We start from the raw sequence: 20,336 nt of genomic DNA, 5'->3' as shown, positions 1-20,336 counted from the left end.
CACACAGAGAGAGACAGAGAAACACAGAGAGAGAGGGGAAGAGAGAGAGAGAGAGAGAGAGAGAGAGAGAGAGAGAGAGAGAGAGATTTTGTCTACCTGACTTTTTCTCCCTTTCCCTCTTTGCCCTTCTGCCAAGCATTTCTCACCTGGACACCATATTTTGCTACTGCCCCATATTGGAAGGCCCATTGCCTGACTCTTTCTAAGTAAAATGCCTCATTGCTTCCAAGACTCTTCTCAAATCACCTACTACTGGAGTTGTTTTGCTAACTCAACTTTTGTCTCGGTCCCCAAAGAAATCCATCATTCTCAACAAATACCCTTTGACCTGATTCCTTGCCCAGGAGAGAGCTTATTGTTTAGAAAATTACAGGGCTATAACTTCCTGTCTCAGAGGAACACACCCCTCTCAACAAGCACTAAACAAGTTAAGTCCGTCTGAATTTAGTAGAATGGTTTTTTGGTATCCGAAAGCACAGAACAACCCTGCCCTCCATCACCCTGGTGATAATCAATATTTTGAGGCCTCTACCAAACCTTGAGAGCCAGCTTCACCATATCTTTGGCTTTCAAGAGAAAGATGTAATTTGATAGAGATATGTATTAGTGTGCTTTGTCTGCCTTTCTCCTTAACTCATTTGTGAAATTGTCCTGGGAGGAAGAGATCCTTCCTTATTCAACCTGGCAATTGCTCAGTTAAACTGGCCTAATGAATAAGTACTTTCTCAGAAAATATTTCAAAAGCTATAGCCATCCATAAAATCTAGAGAAGGATAAAAGAGAAAAAGATTGCTCCATAAAATCGTATAGGGGCCCCATGAACTCTTTGGCTGAATATTATTAATTCCTGCATTCATAGACAAGATACTCTAGTTTAAGCAAAGAATAACTGAAAGAGAATGGGATAGGTGGGAAGAGAGGGAGAAGGTAGGGAGAGCACAAAGAAAAAGAGAAGGAAGGAAAGAAGGGAAAGAAAGAAGGAGGGAGGGAGGAAAGGAAGGAGGAAAGAAGGGAGGGAGGAAGGAAGGAAACCTATCAGAACACTTTCTACCATAGCACACACAAAGTTGGTGTGGTGATTTGAATGAAAATGGCTCATAGGGAGTACATTATTTGAAAAGATTAGGAGGTATGGCTTTTTTGGAGTGGGTGTGGCCTTATTGGAGGAAGTGTGTCACTGGGGCTAGGCTTTGAGGTTTTAGAAGCTCAAGCTAGGCACAGTGGTTCTGTCTTTTCCTGTCATCTGTGGATCCAGATGTAGAACTCTGTTACCTCTCCAACACTATGTCTACCTGTGTGCCACCATGCTTCCCAACACAATGACAATGGACTGAACCTCTGAACATGTAGGCCAACCCCTGATAAATAATTTCCTTGTAAAAATGGCTAAGATCATGCGGCTTTTCATACAAACTCTAACAAGACAATTAGGAAAGGCTGGGCTACTCAATAGCCAGCACACATTCCTCACCACACCGGGGCATTTGCTAAAGACTTTCTTTTTTTTTTTTCATTTATTTATTTTTTTAAAATACATTTCAGATTTTATCCCCTCATCCCATTCCCCCCACCACCCAGGAACCCCCATCCCATCCCCCCTCCTGTCTCCACAAGGGTGTGCCACCACCTACTCCCCACTCTCCCCTCCCCACCCTCGAATTCCTCCCCGCTCGGTGTTCAGCCTTCACGGGACCAGGGATCTTCTCTCCCACCCATGACCAACAAGGCCATCCTCCCCTAAGTATACAGCTGAAGTCATGGGTGCCTCCCTTTGTGCTCCCAGGCTGGTGGTTTAGACCTTGGGGAGCTCTGGTTGGCTGGCACTGTTGCTCTCCTCTTGGGGCCACCAACCCTTTCAGCTCCTTCAGTCCTCTAACTTCTCCATTGGGAACCCTTGATCAGATCAATGGGTAGCTGGGAGCATCTGCCTCTGGATATGTCAGACTCTGGCAGACCTTCGAGGAGACAGTTGCATCAGGCTCCTCTCAGCATGCACTTCATTACATCCACATCAGCGTCTATCTTTGGTGACTGCACATGGGACGGATATCAGGTAGAGTGGTCTTTCAAATGTAGGTCTAAACTAACTATAAAACAGAGGCGTGAGTAAATACCTTGTAAACGCTTGATGATAATCTTTGCTAGATTTAGATTGATGGGCAAGTAAATAAACTGTCAAAAGCACTTCAACAGTCTTTAAAGTGAAGACAGAAAAATCCCAGCACTCAACAATGTAATATTCATAATGAACAAGACCCAGTACCAAACTATCAGATATTTAATGACAGAAAATGCAACCTACAACCAAAAGAAAGACAATCAATATGAAGTGAAATAGAAATGTAGATCTGATCTAATTAAGAGAAGGAACTTGAAAATAGCTATGATAAATATATTTAAGGATATAGACCAAAACATAGGCATAGTGAGGGAAGAAATGAAAACTAAACATCTAGATTTATAAATAATAAAGTATCTCAAGTATTGAATGGATTGACTTAATCAGCTGATCAAATAATCCAAACATAAGGGGATGTGCTTTAAGGCTCGAAGAAAAAAGCTACCCAAACAGGAGAGAGAGAAGACCGAAAAAATAATTTCAGGTCCTTTGTGTAATGTAGCAGCATATTATACATAATTATAATTAGTTTCCTAAAAGGTAGAAACAGGAAAAAATAGAGAAAGTTCCAAATGTGAGCTTGGCATTGTGTTTCACACTTATAATCCCAGCTGCTCAGGAGGCAGAGTCAGGAGAATCACAAATCTAAAGCCTGGCTTGGAATACAAAGCAAGCTCAAGGTAATTAAATAACTCCTAGACCCTATTCAACCCAAAAAGTAATAGTAGGTAGGGGTCTGGGGATATAGCGTAGGACTAGAATGCTTGTTCAGAGACCCTAGACCCAATCCCCAGGATTTACAAAAGAAAAATTGATTTATTTCCCAATGTAATGAAAAATATAATCTCCAGATCCAAGACCCTCAATAAAAGCACCAAGTCACATTTTTTTATTAACCAAATTTCTGAAATACCATAAAAAGAAATCCTAAGGGAACCAGAGGGTGCGGGAGACAGAACAGGAAACACAGGTTAAGAGAGTCTCTGAGTCCTCATCAGAAATTACGTACAAAGAATAGCAATAGAGAAGCAATGCTTAAGTGTCCTTGGCCCAAGCACATTCAGTGAAGATCATCGTCAGAAATGAAAGAACATCAAAGACACTCAGAAAACAAAAGCCAAGAAGATTTAAACGAGGACTAACACAACATTAAATATTAAAAAGCAGAAGGAAAATATTGTAGATGGAAGCTTTCAGCAAAGCAGTGTGTAGCACAAACCCACTAAACTCTATTTATCCTGACTTTTACAACCAAAAACCGCAGGACAGCATATAAACATCAACTGGTGGGGGGTCTGAAACGTAAATAAAGCAAGGAACACTGAAGAAGACAGGAAGCTACCTCTGAGGAGACAAGTCTTTTCATCTCTTTTCTTTGTATCTGTGATCCAAATGCAGGCTCCTGAAAGCTATAGGGGTGAAAGCATGAAGTTAAGACACTCAGAGAAACCCTTCTCTCTGTCTAGGAGACTGATCCAAGAGTGTGAAAGAAATCTCCATTTCCTCTGTGTGTGTGTGTGTGTGTGTGTGTGTGTGTGTGTGTGTGTGTGTTTCCCTCCTCTCTCTAATTTCATAAATAGTGAGTCGTGATCAGGGTCAGCATGGCAGAAAAGTCAAAAGTTAAGACTGCAACAGAGCCAGGGGCCCCTTTTTGCCCAGGACCCTGGACAGAGAATCCTTGTTGTCTCTCTTCAAAGGCCAAAGGCAACCTTCTCTGCAGTGTAACACAGCCAAGGCTCTGCCTTTAAGAGGAATTCTTGATAATTCTAGTACATGTGCTAATTCCGAATGGACTGGCCTCTGGCTTCATTTCCCACTGAATGGCAACTCTATGGACAGACTCAAAGAAGAGTTTTTTAGGATGCTTGAGGTTCTAATCGCACCCAAGACTGAGACCAAATAACATAACATTTTGAATCTCTGGGATATATTCAGGCCTGGTGGTGATACAACCATCTTGAAAACAAGTTGGCATATCTGCTATCTGTTTTTATGAAGTTGAACACATTTACCACACGCTCCAGCAGCTCTACAATGGACAGAAAGGAACCAACAGCATACAGCCACGAAATCACTTGTAGAGAAGATTTTTACAATTGTATTCACAAGAGTTCCAGCAGGATATGTCTGACAGGTGATGATTGGGATAAGCCCACCACGGTATGCTCATACAGTGGAATACTACTCAGTAATAAAAAAGAAACAAGACACAAATACATAGAAAGGCAAGTAGTAGGAGAAATCTTAAAAGTGAGAGATGATGAACTCCACAGAGATAGGCTGTATGCCCCATCTGTATGAACCTCAGGAATACAGTAAATTACTGATACAGAAATCAAATCAGGAAAGAAAACAAAGATGGTGGTGGTTGCTGGAGCCCTCTCCAGAGCCCAGAGGACTTTGGGAGACCCATGGAGGCTCTGAGGATGAAGGAGTGGCCCGAAAGGAGTCTGCAAAGCTCTCAATAGCTCCAGAACAGCCAAGGAGAGAAAGAAATCAGAAACCAAATCACAAGTTTCTTGGAGCACAAAGTATGTGAGACCCCTGGCAAAAGCAGGCGTGGGGAGGTGGGGGTTGATCTGGAAGAAATCAGGGGGAGAAGGTAGGAGAAATATGATCAAAATACATGCTACAAAATTCCCAAATAAAAAACTATTTTAGAAACCGGACTAGCAAGGATTTTTAATTTTTAAAGATTATACATGGTATAGATCCTAAATAGAATGGTGATTGTACATGTGTGTGTGTGTGTGTATTCATGAAATAAATTAAACTGCACAGTTAAAAGAAGTACGTATGTATATACTTCAATAAAACTGGAAGTAGTCGCCGTGTGGTGGTGGCACATGCCTTTACTCCCAGCACTTGGGAGGCAGAGGCAGGCGGATTTCTGAGAAACAGAAAAACAGAAAAAAAGACAGAGAAACCCTGTCTCGAAAAACCAAAAAAAAAAAAAAAAAAAAAAAAAAAAACCCAACAACTGGAAGTGGTCATACATAATGTCACCGTAGATTTAGATGGAGACTTAGACACCTGGTAAGCAACCTTCTAGAACATATTCCTTTACCCCTCTCTGCTTGCCACCCCACCTCACTTGTACTTTGCTCTTTTCCTGTGTCAAGGCATCTCTGTGTCCAGGACATGACCCTGACCTGTTGTCCTGCCTTGCCTCTTGTTCTCCCCTCTCTTGGTCTCTTCACCTGTGTTTCTCTCGTGCTCAGCCATTTTTTACTTTCTCTCTGCTTGAAAACGTAGTGATAATTTCACCCAACTTTTTCTATCCCCTCTATAATATTCTTTTATTTTTTAACAGACTTGACTATAAGACCAAAAGATTTTTAAAATCATATATTGACCAAATGGTTTCTTTTATTTGCTAATGTTCTAACTAAGCATAAGAATCTCATTAAAAGTTATTTTATTTATAAGTGAAATTACTTATTGAAATGGTTACAGGACTTATATGATCTTTACCTGTTATGCTTACCTTCATGGGTTAATGACTTCCCTTGTGAAGGTTTCTCTTTCCTACTTCAGGAAGTACCTTTGAGATGTGTATCCTGGCCATCAAGGGAAAAATATAATCAAGAGTTGGAGAAAGGACTAACATTTGTTTTGTACAATGGAGTACATGGGGACCCTTTCTACAGGCTTTGCATTAGGAAATTCTCACAATAATCTTGGCAGTGCTATTATTTTTTCTCACTTTACAGATAAAGACTAAAGCATAGAGAGAGGAAAATGAATAGCCTTGGTCCAGTAAATGATAAAGCAGACCTTCAACCCCAGGTCTGTGGTCTATTCTATATTTTATTTGTGATAGATTGTTTTATATCTGCGTCTCCTGAAGAGACAACACCTTGGGTGGGGGGAATAAATAGCATGCTCTTGGCAGAAACACAACACAGCAATAAAAAAGAGCATTGTGACCAGATGGGGAAGTGTATCTCTGTAATACCAGCACTCAGGAGGCAGAGGCTGAAAAATCACAAGTTAAAGGTCAGCCTGGGGGGTCTGGAGAGATGGCTCAGTGGTTAAGACTGCTTTTTCGGACGTCCTGAGTTCAATTTCCAGGAACCACATGGTGGCTGACAACCATCTGTAATGGGATCTGATGCCCGGTGGTGTGTCTGAAGACAACTACAGTGTACTCATATACATAAAATAAATGATTCTTTATTTTTTTTTTTTTAAAAAAAAAAGGTCAGCCTGGACTATACAGTAAGTTACAGGCCAGTGTGACATTCAGCAAGACTCTATCTCAAAAAAAAAAAAAAAAAAAAAAAGTGGAGGAGGATGAGGGGGAGGAGGAAGACATCTCTAGCAGTTCGGGTGAATCTCACAAAAATCATATTCAGTAAAAGAAACAGGCACAAAAGAAGACACAAGGCATCTTAGGTTCTTTTCCTGTTATGATAAAATGCTTTGACAAAAGTAACTTAATGGAGAAAGGGTCTATTTTCATCCACACATCAAGGTACTGTCCATTGTGAGGAAGTCGAGGCAGCAGGAACTAGAAGCAGCTGTTTGCATCACATCCACAGTCAGGAAGCAGAGAGCGATGAATGTATGCTCAGTTCACTCTCTCCATTTTGTACGGTCCAAGAGCCCCTGCCCCGGCAATGCTTCTGCCCACAGCTAAGATGGGACTCATCATATCAATTCATATAACCTAGAAAATCTCCCATACCCATACCCAGAGGACCATCTCCCCAGCTGAGTCTAGAGTCTGTCAAGTTGTGACTAAACACTAACCATCATTATCGGCATCAATCCATCTGCATAAAATTCAAGAATAGTCCCAACCAGTTGGTCACTTATGGATCAAAAAGAAATGGTTACTTTGGGTGGAGAGTAGGTGTGGGTTGGAACAGGATTCAAGAGAACTTTCTTGATGCTAGGAAGCTTCCATCTTCATCAGAACAGTGATTCATACATTGATTATCAAGCTCTACACAAGATTTATACTGTCAATGAACTCTTTGGTATCCTTATGCTTAAAAAGATAACTATTTATTTATAGAAGAGTCTTGCAACTCACTACCACACAATAAAGTCTGGAACTTGGGATGACTTCAATATAGAGGCATCATTTTGAGAAACCCTGGAAAGGGGACACAGAAGCTCTGCAGGATGGCAAGCTGATGGCCGAACCCAAACCTGACTCAAGATCTGGTATCTTGATCTGCTCCTATTGCTTTGTCTTGGATGAAACCAAGACTGGGCAAAATAGGAACTTAGCATTTTCAAAAAATCACTTAGTCACATTTTCCTACTGTCGTGTGTGTGTGTGTGTGTGTGTGTGTGTGTGTGTTATAATAATCCAGTCTGAAGCCTTCCATACAGGTCATCTCATTCAGTAATGACCCCATGAGGTAGAGGAGACCTCACCAGCCCTTCCCTGAAGACCCATAGGACCATTAGTCTTAAGGAAATTACCCAAGATTTCAAGTTTAGTAACGTGGATACCATAACAGACTCCAGGTCCTCTGGCTTCTACTGGAGAATTCTCTCCACCTCAGAACGCTGACTTTAATTATGTAGGCCGATAATGTGGAAAAGTCTACAGTAGAGACTACTGCCTACCTTCATGAACTCATGTTCTAATGGAAACTGAGAGGGGAAAAGGGAAAGGAAAGGAAGACTGGGTGTCTTAAATTACTCTTCTAGTTTCCCCTGGCTCGCTGCCTGAATTCCTTAGGTCCGCCCACATTTTCCTGTCTTCTGAGCTCACATTGTTTTTGTGCATCCCCTTTGGCCTTTACTCTAAGGGATTCCAGCCACCTACATCCATGCACCTGCTGTTACTTAACCAGGGAGGCAGAGTACAAGGGCAAAGACGTAATTAGCCAAGTGTGAAGGTGGATCTGTCCCAGGAGAGCTCTCCTGTCCTGCAGTTTCATGTTTTCTAAAATATAGACATTATCTCACCCAGTGAATCTGATAGAAATTTCCCTGGGTGAGGACCCATGCTCTCATAACAACTAGCTGAAAAAGTCATTTAAAAAAATTTGGAAGGGGGAAAAAATTAAAAAAAAAAAAAAATAAAACAAAACCAAGTCGTTTTGAGAAATCCAGCTCACCTAAGAAGTTCCTGAGAGATTCAACCCACCCCCTCAGCACCTCATCACCAGGCCAACATTCTACTTCAGTCTCATATCTACATTAGTCATTCTCCTCATTGTAACAAAGGCAGCTTAAGGAAGGGGGTAGGTACTATAGCTCACAATTCGAGGCCCATCTGAGCAGGGAAGTCATGGCAACAGAAGCTTGGGGCAGTGATTACATTGCAACCACAGCTGGAAAGTAGAGAGATGAATGATGAGACACATCTTCTCCCTTTTATCCATCCTTACCAAGGGACCCCATTCTTTATTCTAAAACAGAGATCATATCCATTTGCATCCTTTGAAGGCAATGAGTCAGGCATGGCTCAAGAAGTCCATTACCTATCAGATGTCACATGGCTACTGAATAGCCTTTTTAAAGCTGTAATGCTTTCCTGAGGAAGACTACCTGAGTTCCTGTGTTACAGGTCCCCATGGGACCTCAGAGATTCAGATTCTCAGGTCTAGTAGCCTGGTTCTTGGTAGCTTGGTTACTGTAGTAACTTGGTTTTTTACATCTCCCTTCATGCTCTCTGCTCATCAGTGAGAAAGATGAGGTAGGCAATGAAAAGGAAGAGCATAAATCCAGCTAAACACAATAAAAGAGATTCCTAAGCCTGGGTGGGGGTCCTTCACACCTCTGAATAAGACAAGGCATGACCCAGGCAGGTGACTCTCAATTAAGGGACATTTGCCATTAGGAAACTGCTGTTCTGTGTGGTCTTGGTCTTGCTTATCCCTAGGACTGCTTTAATGCATTCCTGAGTTAAGACTAAGTCTCTTCTGTAGGACAAATAATCAGATTATGAATCTGTAATCACCTGAATCCAAGGTCGAAAGACCCCTCAAAGCACATGTTGCTGCAAACAAGGTACATCCCATGCCTTGATCCATGCCCCTCTTCCAATGGGACAGAGCTTTAGTGGGTCAACAGGAGCTACCTCTATGGCCATTCTTCTCTGGTTCTTTGACTCTCCTGGGAGTCACAGATGTGTTGCAGAGGAACCTGCAGTGTCACTGTTATCACCTGGGTCACCAGACATGGCCACACATAGGGATTACACAGCTCCAAGTGGCACCATTCGGATGCATGAAAATGCACATGGATCCCTCAAAGCTGTAGACCACCAGATGCTTTTATGAGAAAACCCAGTGATGCATATTGATGAGACACAACAATCCATCAGCCACGAGGCTAAGGATTCATATGTACCATCCAATTTAATTTCTAAAACATACTGAATTGTCAAGACCTACCTTTAGCATCACATAGAAACCATCATAATTTCCCTACTTTTATAATAATGAAAGTGAGTTTCAGATTTTAAGGAATTTTTTCAACTAATGGCTATTGTCCACTAGACATTTGCTGCATGGCCTTCTGACAAGCATAATGCACTGGTTTACATGTCTTACTGGTTTATAATGTGCATTTTGACATGGTTCCTTGATTTGAAGCATGGGTCCAGGCAGCATCTACTATCTTGTTCCTACCATCTTGTAACCTCTCACCATATAAAGTTCCCAGGTCTGTTGCTTTGTACATGCGTGACCTTGAAAGTGTGCAATCAAGCATCTGGATTCCAGTTACTCCATTCACAAGATAAAGCAGATGGTTGCCCTACCTATTATACAATTAATAAAAATAATAATAACTCTGAAAGTGATTTATGAATGTAAAGTCTCATACAACTAGAACAGAATATTAAAACAGTTCTAGAGGAAAGAGAACTGTCCTTTACTAGGCTGGAGAAATGCCATAAAGTGAGGTCACCTGTCAGGAACCTTTAAATGTGGCAGAGCACTGGGAATTTCTGCGAATGTGACTGTCACCAACTTCCTATACCTACAGGCCAGTCACTCCTGCCCTTCAACTGACTAACACCTTTATAAACACACTCACTGTTGAAGATAACATGCTCAGAGTGGTGGCAGTGCGTGTCTTTAATCCCAGCACTCAGGAGGCAAAGACAGGTAGGTCTCTGAGTTTGAGGCCAGCCTGGTCTACAGAGAGAGTTCCCAGCAGCCAAGGCTACACAAAGAAACCCTGTCGAGAGAGAGAGAGACAGAGAGAGAGAGAGAGAGAGAGAGAGAGAGAGAGAGAGAGAGAGAATATTCTCTCTGATTTGCACACATACAAACACACACACACATATGCACACATACACTCATGCATGTGCACACATATATACATATACACATGCATATGCACATACACATATACATATTCATATACATATACGTTACCTTTTCTGGCCTCTGAGGGTGTCAGGTACATACATGGCAAACAGACACACACCCAGGTAAAACATCCATACATATAAAATAAAATATTTTTAATTTGTTTGAAAGAATTTTAGGGTAGCCAATAGGTGTTTATCCAACATAGAACTGATCTCATCTTTGTAAAATTCTGATCACCATCTACCTTTCCCAGTGACTCAACCACACACACACACACACACACACACACACACACACACACACACACGAATATGCCTTGGACACATAATCCTCTGGTGGATGTGCTCACCCCACTGGACCACCAAGACCATAACCCAGAGAAAAGCTTTAATGTGAGAATTAGGGGAAAAAAACAAACCTAGTGATTTCAATTTTATTTACTCTCTATCTTGCAAAATTTTCCCAATTTTAAAGATACTCAAGTCATTTCTTTTGTCCTTACCAATGCTCAAAACACTCTCTGGAATGATATCCTAACATGATCCCTGTTCCCAGCCTTTTTGCCCACTATGGGTTTCTCAACATTAGAACTTACTAATTACAAATGATTTGTTTGTCTGACCCATAGCTCACCTGACTCCCTCCTTGCTCCCTCCAGGTTCCACCCCATAGTCTGAATGGAATCCATTTTGAAATAGATAGAAGAGTATCTATTTGAAAAAATAAGATTCTTTGATATCTAACCTGGAGTTTTCTTCTGGAAGGCCCATCCTATTACTTTTAAAGGATACACTAAATAACTCTCGCTCCTCACTGACAGTCGCCCTCTTCAGAGATTTGTAGATTGTTACCATGGCTTTCCCTTCATCACCATTTAGCCCAGCCATATATATTTAATTCTTTTCATCTTTCATCATAAATCAGTCTCTTCAGCTCTTAAATCAGCTCTCTGCTCTTCTCTGGACTGGCTCCAATTCTCCCAATTCACCTCCAATAACTGATATCCCCTCTGGGAGCTCCAGTTTCCTTATATCTTCCTTTACACTCTCTCTCTCTCTCTGTCTCTCTCTCTCTCTCTGTCTCTCTCTGTCTGTCTCTCTCTCTCTGTCTCTCTCTCTCTCTCTGTCTCTCTCTGTCTCTCTCTGTCTCTCTGTCTCTCTCTGTCTCTCTCTGTCTCTGTCTCTCTCTCTCTCTCTCTCTCTCTCTCTCTCTCTGCCCCTTTCAGAAATGAAATGAGAAGGGATGGACAGATATGTGAGGCCAAAGGTCAGGTTACTGTATTGCATGCATCTACTCTAAATTACCCAAGTTTCTCTGTAACACATATAAAGTCCCAAGCTGTGCATCTTCTTTCCTGTGGGCTTTCTGGGAAACAGACTCTCCTATCCCACAACATTCTCTAGGCCTCTGTGAGATTATAGAAGCAGATCTCAAAGCAAAGCATCCATAAACCAGGTTATAAGCCAGAGCTATGGGCAATGTGCTAGCAGCATCAGGCAGACCTCGTTGAGGGCTTTGGGCAGTTCCTGAGATTTGGTGCCCCTCTAAATGGGTTCTCTCAGGAACTGTTTGGGGGTTTGAAGCAGTGATCCCCATTTACGAATTCACAGTAATCCACACAGAAAAACCACAAGCATGGCATTCATTACAAAGGCTCTCAAACATCCTTTTGTCCTTGAAGGCAGCCCAAACCACTAACAACACCACAGTTTAGCTTTGTCCTTACTGGGTTCTTCTCTGTTATATCACCTACCCATATATGGTTCTTCTCAAGTTTAGGAAACCATCTTCAGTCTAGGGGTGGCAGAGCATGACCCCACACATAGGTCCATCAGCCCTATTGCTCCCTTCTTGGTGAGACCATAAGCCTCCTGATCAGAAAGAAAGAAACTGAGTATGTCCATTTTCCTTGTGTTTAATTGAATACCCTATGTCACAAAAGAGAAAAATGTCCCATTCTATAACTAAGAAGCCATATGAAAATAATAAACTCATCCCCCTCCCCAACATAAGAAGTAGAAAAAAAAAAATCAACCCCAGTGGCAGAATGCAAGCCAGAATGTTCATACAAAGAGATGAATGGAGCCACAGTGATGTGTGCTGCCCCCTACATGGAATGTGGTGTGTTACAACAGGGTGTGCCCACTGCATGGAAAGGTCTGTGGTAGAACCTGTATCTGAGGGATGCTGGGGAGCAGTGAGGCAAGAGGCTAGACCTGTGTAGCTAGCTGCCTAACTACAGACAGCATGTGTCCTCAGAGACAAGAGAGCCCATCTTGTTCAAGTGTGGTGACCACAAGGCCTGAAGTGCTCTTCAACAAGCTGCCTGTCTCTCTGGAGGTCACAGGGAGCTCATCCAGTTACACTTAGTGTCTTATTTGATCCCATCAATAACCATTTGATCCCAATCCTGCTGAAAAAAAATGCTTGGCCAAAATTCCTAGCCTCTTAATGGCAGAATCCTGGCTCTTTCTGAAGCCAGCATCTCTATGTGTGTCAAATGATGCATAAGGATTGGCCCCGCTGCCAATGCTCCTCGGGGAGGACTTGGGAAGCTCACTGCTTCCCTGTATCCAGTAGCAGAAACAGCTCTTGGGAGACACTCCTTTCTACATGAAGTTTCCCCTGAGCACAGTTTGATTTCTGCACACAGGGCTCGACTACAGTAGTATGTTCTTCAAATGCACTGTGTGACTCGGAGACATCCACTGCTAGTGTCTTTGCAGCCTGTCTATAGTTGGTAAGTTTGGGGCCGGAAAATGATCCTCTTTGTCTGCCATCAACATGTGACAACAGTTGATAGAGACTGCTGGAGTGTATGGTCATAGGTGATGGGGAAGCCCCAGCAATGCTCAAAGACATGAATGTGGAACAAAATTTGTCTTTCTAGAGAAGTCATTTTACATCCGTCACAGAGGCATTGAGCACTAAAAGAATGCTTCATGTATAAGCCACAGAAGCCACAATACTGTTGCAGCCCAGCTGTTCTTTACAAAAATGTCCTTAGTGGGACAACAGTTTCATTCTTTCGTGTCATTTCACTGAAGGCACTGCCAAGCTCATCAGACCCTGCTTTTCACTAGGCACAATGTCAATTCCAGCATTGATCATGAGGGGCTTGTTTTAAGTGGCACCGATGTCACCAATGTCTGTGTGGAAATACAGACCCACATTCTGTTTCCCTTGTGGACCACATGCCAGTACAGCTTCTGTGCAATGACAGAGGAGTCTCAGCTTCTCAGTAGCTCTGCTACAGGAGAGCACCGAGTGTGTAAGAGGTGTGTGTGTGTGTGTGTGTGTGTGTGTGTGTGTGTGTGTGTAAGCACAGGAGAAGTTGTAGCTTTACAATGGACCCTGTTCAATGCTTTCCATCCAATTAATACTAAACATTAGTAACCAGTGGAGCATAAGAACTTCATCTATTTCTGATGATGAGAACACAGAAAAGAAGCTAGGTTTGCTCAATGGAATCAGTGTGGGCTTTTTAAAAAAAATATGATTTCTCTTTCTGTGGTTTTCTCATTCATTTACATTGCATATTTAATTCATTCACAAGTCCTTCCCCTCACAGTCTTCTGAGAGAAACATTCATTCAAAACCACCTGGCTTGCCATTCAAAAGACACTACTGCAGAGTTAGAAGTAAATGCTTGCACATACAGCCCTAACTCGGTGAATTCTGGAAGAAATGGGTAAGTAAATGAAAGAGAAACCCCATTCTAGTGAGGGCCTGCTGGAGCTCACATTCAGAGCAGCTGCTACACACATGCAAGCTAAGACTCCCAGGGCAAAGAAAGGGGGAGGCAGGAAAGACAACTATCACTTCTCCCCCAAAGCAAGGCAACCTTAACAATTTTCATCCCATTCTTTACAACTCTCCTGCCCCTTGTTCCTTAGTTCCTCTGGGACTTTCCTGGTACATCTGAGAACAGTGAGAGTCTGAGTGTGTAAACAGTCTGTGGGTGGGAGTCCAGCGTGGCAGAATGAATAATTTAGGAAAAGAGAACTTCTGGGCTAGCCAGCACTGGGGAGGAGGGACAGGGACAGGCAGTTGACCGAGACTCGGTATAAAGGAGAATTCTATATTCTTTAGGAAATTCTACCACATTTTCCAAGTCGCTGGTAGCCTACAAGAGGAACAAGAGTCAAGGAAAAAAGAGCAATAGTTTGAGGCCTCATAAGTTGACACTTAGGAGTTATAGAGGCGTTTCAGCTATTCTCGGAGCTCAGAAAGGAGGACATCCAATTATGATCCAATTGAATCATGTGTAAGTCAGTGGAAGGCATTCTGCCAACACTGGGAAACTTTTCTCCCAACTTGGTTGTTAAAGAGGAAAAAAAAAAAAAAAGGTTCTATTGGGAAGTCACTGTGTTCAATCACATAATAAGAAACTACGGATTAAGTTCAAGTATGATGAAAAGGGGGCTAAGGAGAGTAAGAGTTAGTTAACAGCGGCTACAGATCGGTATAACTAAAAATGCAAATCCCAAAACACTCTGGTGGGAGCTGCTCACCGGTCCCGAAGATCTGGAAGAGAAGGCGGGGCTGGGAGGCTCGGATCGCAGTGGATAGCCTTCCCTCTCTACCCACTTCCGATGCCTTCTTCTCCGGCATCAGGCGGATCCTCAGCCGCCCTTCGCCGTGGAGAATCCACCAGCTGAACAGCTCGCTGAGGTTGAACTGGAGTATCCCCACAGCCGCCGCCTCCTCTGGGGGACCAATGCAGCCTTCAAGGATCATCTCCTCGCTCAGCTCCAGCACCAGCTGTTTGGCACGCCTGAGCTTGCGCACCGAGCCGCCCTTCAGCACCCTGGACAGCGTCGGACCCGCCTCGGAACTGGGAGAACTGGCTCCCTCTGCCCAGGAAATTCCAGGCGGTGGCCCCAGCAGCCTGAGCAGAGGGTCGCAGTCCAAAGCCAGTGATCCCCGCGCCTCCAGCCCGCCAGCTCCGGGCTCCGTGGGGGACGGTGGCTGCGGCAGCAGCAGGTCTCGGGCATAGACGCGGAAGAGCGAGGGCACTACGAAGTCCACCGCCAGACTCTTCCTCTGCAGGCGCGAATAACTGAGCGGCTCCCGGGGCTGCAGAGGCGGCCCTGAGGCTGGGGAACCCGCGCTCTGATCGGTTGCAGCTCCGGAGTACGAGGCTGCTGCCAAAAGCAGCGGCGGCAGCAGCCACAGGAACCCCAGGGCCCCCATCCCGCCGGAGGGCGAGTTTACACTAGTCTCCCTTCCCTTCCTGGTCCAGCCTCGCCCTTCACTCTCCCCCAAATAGGAAAAGGCTCCAAATAGTCCTTGGTCCTGAACGGCCCCTTCCACTTGATATCAGGGACTGTGTGTACACTCTCGAGCGCCCTGCTTTTCCCAAGCTACAAGAGGAGAGAAGGGTTCTCAGCAAAACGGATGGGAAAGTCAGGGGGGAGTTCGGAGACAGTGAGACACCCTGGGTTCAACAGCTGGATCATGCGCTTCTCACCGTGCTGCGCCCCATTTGTAGAGGCCTTTGCTCAGGGACCAAGAAATTACTATGGTTGAGGGAGGTGGCAATTTAGGTACCGTTCAAGGAGCCCTCGGCGACCAGAGCTGTCCTCTTAGCCTCCAATCTTCTGCAACTTTCCAGGCTGCGAACCGCGGCTCCGAGTCGGTCACTGTCTGGCCCACGTCCTCCGCTCTTGTCCCCTCCTCTGCGCTTCTTCCCAGGTCTAGGCAAGGACCACCGGAGGGGGCTGCTTTCTAGCGCCCCCTCAAGTGACCTCCGCTGCAGGAAGTCTTCAGATCGATCACCCTGCCCGCTGAACTTCTGGGCGTGAACGCGAGCCCTGCGTTGCGGAGAGGAAGCTCCCGCTGCCTCCGCGCGAGCAAGTTTGCAGCGTCCTTGCTGTCACCCGACGTCTTGGTTCCTTGGAGTTCACTCCCAAGCACCAGAGCGGCCCCGGCCGCTGCCGCCTAGTGAAAACATTCCGGGCAGAGGAGCCCGCTCTATAGCCAGCCCCCTCCTCACCTACCAGCAGCGCCCGCGGTTTTGTTAACTGGCCAGGGGGCGGACGGAAAGCGTCTTACTGCCCCGAGAACCCTTGTACAGAAGCAGCGGGAGGTGCCAGTTGTCACCGCTGCTGCCGCCCCCAGAGCCGCTGGATCGCATCTGCCTGGGCGCCCGCCACTTGCAGCTGGCAGTGCCGCGAGCGCGCGCCGAAAGGGGGCGGGGCCTCCGTGGGGGCGGGTCTTCTGAGCGAACTCAGCGCAGCCGCCCAGTCCACGCACCCGGCCCCGCCCCCTCCAATGCCCGCCAGCCAATGCTGCTGCGAGATCTGCTCCTATGCAAATCTGCAGAGGCCTCGATATTCATTGAGAAAAGCCACCAAGCCCTCCCCGCCTCCCGCTGTTGGTGCCTGTTCCTTCCTCCAGATTGTCTGCCCTATTTCTCCGCTGTGCGAACAAGAGAGTATTTTGGATAAATGGGAGAACTGGAAGCGATCGTTGCAACCAAGCACTCTCTTTAATTATACATTTAACAGATTAAATGTGTCCGACTTCAGAAGAGCAGGTCCCGGAATAAAACTGGAGGCAAAGGAAAACCAGGAGAAGGCAGGGGTAGCATGGCCCTGCAAGATTCAAGAGCAGCTTGTCTGAGCCCTGAAAGGGAACCTTCTCTGGCACTCCTGTTATTTGAAAGCATTCCTGAGAGTCTGGTACTTCCGAATCGAGTTGTTCTTCAGCCCCATCAAATGCCACTTTGTTTTCTCATAATGGTGTCTGAACAGGTTTCCAGACGGGTGCTGGGGATGAAACTCAGAGCCTTCTGTAAGACAGGCAAAAGGCTCTACTGTTGAGCAATCACCCCATCACAACCCCATCACAACCCCATCACAACCCCATCACAACCCCATTCGTTTATTCATTTGATGTTTTGGCCCTTTTAAAATAAGACCTTGTTTGGTAGCCCAGGAGGGCTTGAACTCATTGCATTGCCTAGACTGACCAGGAACTCTTAGAAATCCTGCTTCTGCTTTTCAAGTGCTGGGGTTACAAGCATAAACCATCACACATAAGACAAATATTTGTAATTCCAGTTCTGAAATGTATAGTCACATGAGATTTCCAAGCCCATCCTCCAGTCCTCTTGACTGCTACTCTGTCATAGCCCTCCATGAATAGCAGGCCACGGGCTATGGATGTGAGTCTATGGGAGAAGTTTGTGTGGGACAGCGGCTAACACACGCTAGGCCTTTTATTTATTCACTTAAAATGCTGGTACTTCTTCCCTCCAGTCTCCTTTCCTTTCAGATAATGGCTGTGTGTCACCAGAAGCCCAGATAAGGGTAATGTTTAGTTTACACAAATTTCTTAGTCCCTTCTCTCCCAGTAACCCAGTACATTGCCCAGTGGACTCTCCCTCACCCTGCTCTAAGAGACACAATATCTTACTCACTGCCCCACATGAGAGGACAGCCAAGTGGAGCCCTGGATCTCCCAGAATCAGGTTCTTTTCTAGCACTATGGTATCATGTTGGCCAGTGAAACCCTAAAGACAAAGCCCAACAAGCAAACAACACTACTTCTCAGTGAACTTCTGGCTTCCAGCTATATATTTGAAATTTTTACATGTAGCCAACTTAATTGTGTAAGGAATAAGATTTGACACAAAGAGAATTTTTAAAAGTGCTCCTATCTTGGGGAGGGAGAGGGGGAAGGAAAATGATTATGGTGTTAAATATTTTCAGAGTTGGTTTGGGTTCTATATCTTTCTATCTGGAACATGAAAAGAATCAAAACACTAGCCCCTTCACACTCCTGTTCCATTTCTTTCCTGTCTGTATAACTCTTGTTCAAAGGCAAATTGACAAGGAGTGCGAACAGGCCTCTGAAATCAGTGGCCACTAGGGGGCTGCAAAGACTAGAAACTCAACCTGGATGAGCCATCGCTGTTCTGAACTCCCTGACAAGGCTCCTTAACATTGCTTTTGTATCTCATGGACACTGGGGGGGTGGGGGTGGGGGGTGTCTCAATTAACTCTCATGCCTTATTAACTCTCTCACCTCTTCCAAGGAGAAACAAATGTCTTTCCCTGTAGGTTAAATTATACCAACTCAAAAAGTTTCCTATTGCTAAGTAATTTTTAAAAAATGAGTCAAGAATGGTTATGGATAATTTATCAGGCACCAAGCATCTGCATCTACAGGTGTGTGTGCATGTACCTGTGCATGTGTGTCTCACATCACAGAAGCAGCCTTTGGGGGGGGGCATTATTATTACTTCCATAGCAGAAGGAACAGTTACAGCTCAGAGAGGCAAAATAAATTGCCCATGGTCAACAGCAAATAAACAACACTGTTAGAATTCAAACTAGTGATTCTTTTTCTCAAAAAAAAAAAAAATCATACATCCCATTGAGACAAATTAGGCCTTCTCATTAAAACAACTATAATTTTGATATTGTTATCCTATATCATTACCATGGAGAGGTGAGGTTACAGGGAAGTAGGATTTAGAACAAAGAGGGGAAATAGAGATAGAACATGTGAATACTGAAAGCTAACATACCTTGTGTACCTAGTGTGAGCCCAGTGTGTTTCAAAATAATCCTCAGCATTTAGAATAATGGGGTGGGGAGTGTAGCTTAGTGGTATAGACCTTGCTTAGCATGCACAAGACCTGAGGTTCAATCTCAATGCTGAAAAGATATTCTCCATAATACTAAAGTGGGGGGATGGGGTTGTAGGTCTCTATTTACAGAGGACAAATAAAAGCTGAATTAGAGTTACTCCTCATTGAATCTATTTCGGTGTCAAGATTTATCACCTGAGTTGACCTAGATATCTGAGTGCGCAGTCCAGGATCTTCATTAACAATAGAAGGTAAATGGGGCAGAGTGGACTGGTGGACTTGTGTGGGCAGAGGAAACAAAGAAACTGAAAGGGAAGTACAGGTGACACTGGAGGGTGACAATGGCACAGGGGACAGACAGAGATACTAGAAGGTCTGAAGAGACAATCAAGGAAGGTTGGGCTACTGTGGTTATCTTGCATATAACTTTGGTGGTTAAGCAAAGAAGAAAATGATCTTTTTCATGGAATCCCAAATTTTTCTATACAAAAAAAAAAAAAGGACTATTCAGTCCTGGTGAGCTTCAAGCTCTCTATAAGGAAGGCAGTAACAGCAGCATTTTAGATCCAGGTGGAATAATTTAAGTAAAATATCTCACAAGTGTAAAACCTGACTGGGACCTACAGATCTCGGATGTCCATTTAGTCAATGAACATTTCTTGAGTACCTAATGTGTACAGGATGCTGCTTGTATTGTGCAATTGCTTTGAAGAAGATACATTGAGTCCCTCATCTCTAGATGCTCACAGTCCCATGGTGCAAAGACAACGGGAGATGGGAAGAGAATACAAGAAGGCCATGCAATGAAGGATGGTGTGATACGTGATACTGCAGTAGATCCAGCTAACTGCCTAGAGAAATGATTTCTACCAGGATGTCCTCATTTGTTGGGCAGGATAATCTGGCAGAGATTGTAAAGGAGAATGGTCTCGGGAATATCAGTTCAAATCAGTGAGATCAGAACATGCTGGCACACTCAAAAGGCAGAACAAGACCAGTAAGGTTGGAAAACAGTACATGAAAGACATGGCCTGGAAAGGTGAGCCACGGTCCACTTCTTTAAGGGTTTCAGAGAACACAGTAATAAAGAAAGCTGACTTCTGATTGCTGTTGGAGGACACTGGGAAGTTGAATTGCAGAGTCATTAAATAAAGATATAAGAGTTGGAGGGAGACTTTGGGATAAGAGGAAGATCAGAGTAGGGGGGTGAGATAAATGGGGACAACGTGGGTGAATATGGTCAAAATTCATTATAGGCACATAAGGAATTGTCAAAGAGTAAACCTTTGAAACAAGGAATTGGGACTCTGAGGACATCTTCAAA

At 44.2% G+C, this 20,336-nt stretch overlaps 1 protein-coding gene across 1 annotated transcript in view; it reads right to left on the bottom strand.

The window, feature by feature from the left end:
• The window catches only part of Alk (ALK receptor tyrosine kinase), a 698,959-nt gene extending 682,387 nt beyond the window's left edge, over nucleotides 1-16,572 (bottom strand). Inside the window, exon 1 of the mRNA XM_034514490.2 lies at nucleotides 14,925-16,572. Coding sequence (XP_034370381.1) covers nucleotides 14,925-15,606 — 682 coding nt within the window. The 5' untranslated portion in view covers nucleotides 15,607-16,572. The remainder of the gene's footprint in view (nucleotides 1-14,924) is intronic.
• Between the last annotated feature and the right edge of the window lie 3,764 nt (nucleotides 16,573-20,336).

Source organism: Arvicanthis niloticus, chromosome 11, assembly GCF_011762505.2.
Source record: "Arvicanthis niloticus isolate mArvNil1 chromosome 11, mArvNil1.pat.X, whole genome shotgun sequence".
NCBI classification, from domain to species: domain Eukaryota; kingdom Metazoa; phylum Chordata; class Mammalia; order Rodentia; family Muridae; genus Arvicanthis; species Arvicanthis niloticus.
The sequence above is the reverse complement of the archived record's forward strand: the minus strand, read 5'-3'. Positions and strand labels throughout refer to the sequence as shown.